We start from the raw sequence: 8,938 nt of genomic DNA, 5'->3' as shown, positions 1-8,938 counted from the left end.
CAGTTCCTGAAGGGGCTGACTCTCACTGGGATACAGTTCCTGAAGGGACTGACCCTCACTGAGATATAGTTCTTGAAGTTGTTGATTCTGACTGGGATCAGTTCCTGATGGTGTTTGATGCAAGATGGTATATGCATTTGCTGTGTATTGAATCAGTAATTTTGAAAACGATGAACATATGCAGTTTGTGAATAATTGTAATGTTCTTGTTCTCTGTAATTGCAGTTCGTGGGGATGTGTTCCACATGGCTGAGGATGAATATGTTGATGCCTTTGACTCCCCCACTGTGGACTATGGGACAGCTGTACCAGATTATTTGGATGCCACAGTAGAGCCAGAACCGAGTCTGGAGCCCGAACCAGAACCAGAACTGAGTTTGGAGCCAGAACCAGAACCAGAACCAAGTTTAGAGCCAGAACCAGAACCGAGTTTGGAGCCAGAACCAGAACCAGAACCGAGTCTGGAGCCAGAACCAGAACCAGAACCAGAACCGAGTCTGGAGCCAGAACCAGAACCAGAGCCCGAACCAGTTGATCTCTGCACCAGTAAACAACCCATTGATGCATTCACTGATCTCAAGAATGGATCGATCTATGCTTTCCAGGGTATGATTCTGAACAAGGACCATTAGCAGGAGGCCATTCAGCCACTCATGTCCATTTGCTATTCATGTTAATCATGGCTAACCTGCAGTTTAACATGTTTTACCCACTTCGATTAGCAACCTGTCAAATAATTTGCCTGTCAGATATCGATTGATCTCAGACGTGTATGTGTAAGCTGACTCCCTGCTGTTTAGGGGAGAGAGTTCCCCCAGATTTCCACTCCTTTGTGTGAGGAAGTGCTCCCTGATATCATCTTTGAACAGTCCACCTCTAATGTTAAGATGCAGTATGATCCTGTGGGTTTGGCCCTGTTCAAAGGAACTGCACACAGATATCTCCCCACCCTGTAACCATCTGTCCACACTAAGCCCCATTGGACACCATCCAAATGATCATATGCTGACCAAAGGGAAGAGAGGGGAGTTTCACAGTGAATCAGTTATTTTATTCGGGTTGTACGGTTACTTTGTATCTAACCCCATGCTGTCCTGTCCTGAGAATATTGATTGGAATATTGAAGATGGAGTTTCACACTGTATCTAACCCCCCATACTGTTCCTGTCCTGGGAGTGTTTGATGGGGACAGTGTAGAGGGAAGCTTTACTCTGTATCTAACCCCGTGCTGTCCCTGTCCTGGGAGTGTTTGATGGGGACAGTGTAGAGAGAGCTTTACTCTGTATCTAACCCTGTGCTGTCCCTGTCCTGGGAGTGTTTGATGGGGACAGTGTAGAGGGAAGCTTTACTCTGTATCTAACCCTGTGCTGTCCCTGTCCTTGGAGTGTTTGATGGGACCATGTAGAAAGAGCTTTGGTCTGTATCTAACTATGAGTTGGACCAAAAGGTCTGTTTGTGTGCTGTATGAGTCTATGTGCTATTAACTTATTTGTCTCTCTCTGTCTCTCTCTCTCGCTCTCTCTCTCTCTCCAGGAGAATACTTTTACGAACTGGATAAGTACAGTGTTATTTCAGACTACCCCAGACTGATACATGACGTGTGGGGAATGCATGGTCCAATTGATGCTGCCTTCACACGCATTAACTGTGAGGGCAAAACCTACATTTTCAAGGTTTGAATTTCTAAAGTTTGTTCTCTGTCTGTCTGGAAGAGCAACAAGTTGAACTAATATAGCATTAAATCATCACAGACCCTTCAGAGGTACAGTTATCAAATACAGTGTGATGCTGAACTGCAGGTGGGGTTCCAGGACACATGAGCAAACATTTGGGCCAAAGAGGTTGGCTTTAAGGAGGGTCTTAAAGGGGGAGAGATGCCTGGAGATTCGGGAAGGGAGTCCCTGAGTTTGACAACCAGGAAGTTAGCTAATGTTGAAGCAGTTAAAATCTGGAATATCTGGAGGCTGGTATGGAGGTGTGCAGAGATGTTGGTGGGGTTCTGGGGCTGGAGGAGGTTACAGAGGTAGGGCTGAGACCGGGGTGGAGTTGGGAAACAAGAATGGGTTGCCAATTTGGGAGTGAGTGTAAATCATTGATGGCGAGTAGTGGGGGAGGATACCAGGTCACAGAGATTTTTGTTTACATTTTTTCATGAGCTGTGGGAGTTTCTGGCAAAGCCTCTTTTTTTAACTGCATATCCTGACCTGGCCTTGAGTGATTGGCTTGCTCAGCCATTTCAGAGTCACACACATCACAAGGGGTCTGGAGTTACGTGTAGGCCACTCCAGGTAAGGCTCCACCCCGAGCAGGCATGATCGAACCAGAAGGGCATTTCAGTGGATGGTAGTTTCATGATCACTCTTTCTGAGATTAGCTTCCAATTCTAGATTTTCTGTGTTGAACAGAAATTCTCCAAGCTGGACTTGATCCCATGTCCACTGGGTAATTAGCCTGGGTTACCACTCTGCTGGCATTACCACTAAACCACCATCCCCTCCTGCTACAGGCAGTACTGTCTGCTGTCAGGCATTTTGTCCTGAGCAATTTGTTTTACCAGGGGCTTTCTGTGATTAAACATTGCTTGTACTGTGTCTAACCCTGTGCTATCGCTGTCCTGAGAGTGTTTGATGGGGACCATGTAGGTGGAGCATTTGTTACCTGGGAATTTTGTGATTGGTGTTTTCTGTTCAAGGAGAGGATTGAAAAGTGTGACTTGCTTGAGAAGTGGCTCACTCTGCGATGCTGTGTCAGTGTGTTAGTCCAGCAAATGAGGAGCTCTTTGTGATTCTAATATTTGCCCTGCTGCTCCAGGGTGATTCTTACTGGCGGTTTTCTGATGGAATTCTGGAACATGATTTCCCAAGACTGATCAAGGATGGTTTCCCTGGCATTCCAAACGATATTGATGCATCACTGGCAGTGCCCGCCAGCAATATTGATGGAAAAGAGCGAGTTTATTTCTTCAAAGGTAATAAGGATGTTTCCAAACTTCTCACCCAATGACCTTTACCTATCTTGGTACAGGAACTGACTGAACATCTGGTTGATTGATTTTTCTCCAGGGAATGTCTACTGGGAATACATCTTCAAAACCCAGCCAAGCCAGATGGACTGTGCTGGCTCATACATCTCTAATGTGTTTCTGAGATACGCTGATATAGACAACAGTTGGGAGGATTTCTTTACCAGCCTATTCCAAGTTACTTCAAACGGTAATCCTATGCCATTCAGCCCCTTGGTTCAGTTCCTGTCATGTTGGTGGACTAATTTTGGATTCTAATTGGGTTTGGGGGGAGAAGGGTTGGCATTCATAGTTTAATCTTGGTTGAGTCTGAATGTAGGGATCGGATGTGATTCAGATTGGGGAAAGGCTATTCTTTGCATTGAGGGGCCTCAAAAGTTGTTGGGTAGCAATGAGGTTAGGTTTCAGGGAGCAAGGGGAAAGTGTCCTGTTGCTCTTGGTCCGCAAGCAGTGCTAAAAAGACAGTATCTTTTCCATCAGTGTCTTCATGTTGAGGTTCCTCTCCATCCCTCCATCACGTTGTGCGGTACTATCACCGTGCTAAATGGGATACACTTCCATTAGATCTAGAACAAAGAACAAGAACAAATAACAATACAGCACAGGAACAGGCCCTTCGCCCTCCAAGTCTTTTTGCCCTTCCATACTAAAACTGTCTTCACTTACAGGATCCAAATGCCTCTATTCCTTCCTATTCATCTCAAGACCAGGCCTTCATAAGGGTATTCAGCAGCAGTGGAATTGTACTCAAATACAATCTGCAACTTCATCTCAGTAACTTCATGTCCTGTTATTTCCCCCACTCTACCATTACCGTCAAGGCAGAGGATCAACCCTGGTTCAATGCAGAGAGCAGGAGTGTATGCCAGGAGTAGCACCAGGCATACATGAGGATGAGGGGTCAACCTGGTGAAGCCACCAAACAGGACTACTTGCTAAACAGCATAAGCAGCAAGTGATAGGACTGGATCCAATGGATCAGATCTGAGCTCTGCAGTCCTGCCACATCTAGTCATGAATGATGGTGGACGATTAAACAACTCACTGGAGGAGGAGGCTCCACAAATACCCCAATCCTCAATGACGGAAGAGCCCAGCACATCAGTGCAAAGGATAAAGCTGAAGCTTTTGCAGTAACCTTCAACCAGAAGTGCCGAGTGGATGATCCATCTTAGCCTCCTCCAGTGGTCCCCAGCAGCACAGATACCAGTCTTCAGCCAATTCAATTCACTCCAGAAACAGCTGAAGGCATTGGATACTGCAAAGGCTATGGGCCCTGACAACATTCCGGCAATAGTACGGAAGACTTGTGCTCCAGAACTTGCCGGTCCCCTAGCCAAGCTGTTCCAGCACAGTTATGACACTGGCATTTACCCAACAACGTGGAAAATTGCCCAGGAATGTCCTGGACGCAAAAAGCACGACAAATCTAATCCAGCCAATTACCATCCCATCAGTCTACTATTGATCATCAGTAAAGTAATGGATCTCTAACAAGATGGAATCTAACCATCATATTCAATGGCATTACCATTGCTGGGGGAGGTGATGGCCTAGTGGTATTGTCGCTGTACTGTTTAATCTAGAGACCCAGATAACATTCTGGGGATCTGGGTTCAAATCCCACCATGGCAGATGGTGGAATTTGAATTCAATAAATATCCAGAATTAAGAATCTAATGATGACCATGAATCCATTGTCAATTGTTGGAAAAACCCATCTGGTTCACTAATATTCTTTAGGGAAGGAAACTACCATCCTTATCTGGTCTGGCCTACATGTGACTCCAGACCCACAGCAATGTGGTTGACACTTAACTGCCCTCTGGGAAATTAAGGATGGGCGATAAATGCTGCCTAGTCAGCAACGTCCTCAGCCCATGAATGAAAAAAGAAAAAAAAAATCACTTACTATCAACATCCTGGGGTTACCATTCACCAGAATCTGAACTGGGACTTGCCACATAAACAGTGGGTACAAGAGCAGGTCAGAGGCTGGGAATACTGCAACGAATAACTCCCCTCCTGACTCCCCAAAGCCTGTCCATCATCTACAAGGCACAAGTCAGGAGTGTGATGGAATACTCCCCACTTTCCTGGATGAGTGCAGCTCCAACAACACTCAAACAGCTTGACATCATCCAGGACAAAGCAGCCGCTTGATTGGCACCACATCCATAAACATTCACTCCCTCCACCACCCATGCTCAGTAGCAGCAGTGTGTACTATCTACAAGACGCACTGCTGAAATTCACCCAAGATCCTCAGGCAGTACCTTCCAAACCCATGACCACTTCCATCCAAAAGGATAAGGGCAGCAGATACTTGGGAACCCCCAGCAAGTTCCCCTCCAAGTCACTCACTGTTCGGACTTGGAAACATGTTCCTTCACTGTCACTGGATTCCAAAATTTTGGAATTCCCTCCCTAATGGTATTGTGGATCCACATGCAAAACATGAACTGCAGTTGTTCGAGAAAGCAACTCACTACCACATTCTCAAGGGGCAACTAGAGACGGGCAGTAAATCTGTCCCAGCCAGTGACATGCATGTCCCATTAGGGAATTTAAAAAATAGAGTAAATAAATGTGTCCTCACCTCTGTTCAGCCCTGTTATTCCTGAAGTCCAGCCAGGATAAAACCTGGAAGGGCGTTCAGTCCCAATGCACGAACACTCATTCTAAAGTTTAAAATGACAATCTATTGCTTTAGAGCAGGTTAATTGTCTCCTGTTGTTGCTATCTCCTACCTACCTTAGAGAAGTGAGGTTTAAGAGGGGATTCAATTGTTGAGCAGTTCACAACCATGAAGGGTCTGGACAGAGTAGGTACGGAGAAGCTGTTCCTGTTGGTGGAAGGATTGATAACAAGTTGGCACAAATTTAAGGAAATTAGTTGAAGAAGATCTGATGACAAATGAAAAACCTTTATCATGCAGCAAGTAGTTAGGATCTGGAATGTGTGAGCGTGTGGTGGAGGCAGATTCAGTCAGGATTTCAAGAGTGAATTGGATACTTTTCTGGGGAAAAGGTGTGTGAGTAGGACTGGGTTAGTTGCTGTGACAGAGCTAGTACAGATATGACGGGTTGAATGGTCATATTTTATTCTGGTCTGTTTAGATTCTTGTGTTTTCTAGCTATAATCTACCAACCAGATATTGAGCCTCATGTGTCTCCCCCCACCCTGATTGATTTGACACCTGCCCCATGCTGTACTTTGCAGTTGGTGCCAATGGACCCAAGTCCATCAGACAAAACTGGCGTGGGATCCCGGGCCACGTGGATTCTGCCATGATTGGTAAACTCTTCTTCATCCGCCAATTCCCAAGACCTGGCCGGAAGAAGCCAAAGAAGCCGAAGAAGCCCTCGAGGTGGAACCAAAGGAGAGAACAGTGGAGGAGGCACTCCTCCAGCATGGAAATGGAATTGTTCTCGTTCATCCCCAGCCAGAGTGTCTACTTCTTTGTGAAAGGTAACACATGGAGCTGTGGGGTTCATACCTGAAAGGTTCATTCACCCCACCCCCACGTAGCTTCCTTTGCTTCAGCATTGAGGGGTTTGGGGGGTGTGCATTGTGAGAGAGCACAGGGCAGTCTTTCTGGAGAACCCAAGGTAATGCTCACACGATGAGCATGAGTCAGCTATGTGACTACAGTGGTCATCACAATTACACCCAGAATCCTTTGGCCAAGTTTGCAGGTGTTCATTATATCGCCAAACCCAAACCCTGGGAAAACGTATTCCAAATGTTTTTCTTTTAGAGGAGGCGACGGTCTAGTGGTATTATTGCTGGACTGTTAATCCAGAGACCCAGATAATCCCGCCATGGCAGATGGTGGAATTTGAATTCAGTAAATATCTGGAATTAAGAATCTAATGATGACCGTGAATCCATTGTCAATTGTTGGAAAAACCCATCTGCTTCACTGATGTCGTTTAGGGAAGGAAACTGCCATCCTTACCTGGTTTGGCCTACATGTGACTCCAGACCCACAGCAATGTGGTTGCCTCTTAACTGCCCTCTGGGCAATTAGGATTGGGTAATAAATGCTGCCTAAAGCAACACCCTTATCCCATGAATGAATAAAGGAAAAAAAAATCCCCAACCCCCTTTTTAAACGTGGATATCAGAGGTGAGATGAGAGTAACTGCCCTTGACATCAACGCCACATCTCACCAAGTGTGACATCAAGGAGCTCTAACAAAATGGGAATCAATGAGAATCATAGGGAAAGCTCTCTGCTGCCTGGTGTCATACCTGACACAGGGGAAGATGGTTGTGGTTGTGGGAGGTCAGTCATCTCAGCTCCAGGATATCCCTGCAGGAGTTCCTCAGGGTTCTTCAGCTGCTTCATCAATGACCTTCCCTCCATCATAAGGTCAGAAGTGCGGATGTGCGATAATGATTGCAAAACATTCAGCACCGTTCACAACTCCTCAGATACTGAAGCTGTCCATGTTCAAAAGCAGCAAAAGCTGGACAGATATTCAGCCTCGAGCTGATAACTGGCAAGTAACATTTCTGTCACACAAGTACCAGGCAAAGACCATCTCCAACAAGAAAGAATCCACCAATCGCAGTTTTATATTCAATGGCATTATATAAACACGGAAACATAGACCATCTCCCAAATTCAACATCTTGGGGTGAGGGGTTACCATTGACCAGAAACTCAGCTGACCTTGCCATATTAATGCAATGGCTACAAGCACAGGTCAGAGGCTAGGAATACTCCCCTCCTGACTCCCCAGAGCCTGTTCGCCATCTACAAGGCACAAGTCAGGAGTGTGATGGAATACTCCCCACTTGCCTGGATGGGCGCAGCTCCAACAACACTCAAGAAGCTTGACACCATCCAGGACAAAGCAGCCCCCGTTTGATTGGCACCACATCCGTAAACATCCCACTCCCTCCCCCCACCGACACCCAGTAGCAGCAGTGTGTACTATCTACAAGATGCACTGCAGAAGTTCACCTGCGATCCTGTACTGCTCGTAAACAAAGCTTTTCACTGTACTCCGGTACACGTGACAATGAATCAATCAATCAATTGACAGCACCTTTCAAACCCACAACCACTTCCATATAGAAGGGCAAGGGCAGCAGATACGTGGGAACACCCACCCCTGCGAGTTCTGCTCCAAGCCACTCACCATCCTGACTTGGAAATATATCATACCTGGGTCGCTGGGTCAAAATCCTGGAATTCCCTCCCTAAGGGCATTATGGGTCAACTTACAGAACATGGATTGCAGTGCGTTCAAGGTAGCTGACTCCCACCTTCTGTAAGACAATTAGGGCTTGGCACTAAATGCTGGATAGCCAATGACACCCACATCCCACAAATTGTAAAGACCTAAAACACTGGGAAAACTCAAACTAAAATCTCAATCATGTAATTGAGGATCTGGTTGACTTTCTAATTCCAGATAAATATTACCGAGTGGATTTGGAGACGAAGCGAGTGGCATATGCTCGACCCTCTTACCCACGATCCATCGCCAGATACTGGTTCAAGTGTATGGACAAGCCTCTGATCCATGAATAAAACCAGGGTCCTGGAACATGGGAGAAGCTCCACAATGGGAACATGCCATTTTAACTGGGTCATCAAAAACAGCCTCAGTAATTGTCATATGCAGACGTCTTCAATGTAGCAAATCCATTCATTTGCAAATAAAACCAAAGTGGCAAACCTGCACCAGTTCTTGAGTTCCCTGTCCAAAGGAAGCTCTGATCCATGAATCGTAGTCTCCACCAAAAAAAATGGGACAGGTCATGAACCCACTCCCAGTCTGAACCAGAATCGCACCTAGTCTGATCACTCCGATCTGACCCACACCAGCTAGCCAGTCAAATGCCTCCTGCACACCTCCCCCCAAGGAATCTGCATTGCTGTGGCAACATGCTTTTACT

General features: G+C 46.1%; 1 protein-coding gene across 2 annotated transcripts in view; it reads left to right on the top strand.

Moving 5' to 3' along the window:
• LOC109922506 (vitronectin) overlaps nt 1–8,721 on the top strand; it is a 17,249-nt gene extending 8,528 nt beyond the window's left edge. For both annotated transcript variants that reach the window (XM_048612599.1, XM_020522555.2), the window contains 6 exons: nt 226–606; nt 1,534–1,673; nt 2,812–2,968; nt 3,063–3,212; nt 6,245–6,493; nt 8,452–8,721. In XM_048612599.1, coding sequence (XP_048468556.1) covers nt 226–606; nt 1,534–1,673; nt 2,812–2,968; nt 3,063–3,212; nt 6,245–6,493; nt 8,452–8,570 — 1,196 coding nt within the window. In that variant the 3' untranslated portion in view covers nt 8,571–8,721. The remainder of the gene's footprint in view (nt 1–225; nt 607–1,533; nt 1,674–2,811; nt 2,969–3,062; nt 3,213–6,244; nt 6,494–8,451) is intronic.
• Nucleotides 8,722–8,938: the final 217 nt, after the last annotated feature.

The sequence above is a fragment of the Rhincodon typus genome, chromosome 26 (genome assembly GCF_021869965.1).
Source record: "Rhincodon typus isolate 14 chromosome 26, sRhiTyp1.1, whole genome shotgun sequence".
Classification (NCBI taxonomy): Eukaryota; Metazoa; Chordata; class Chondrichthyes; order Orectolobiformes; family Rhincodontidae; genus Rhincodon; species Rhincodon typus.
This window is presented reverse-complemented; position numbering and strand designations above follow the sequence as displayed.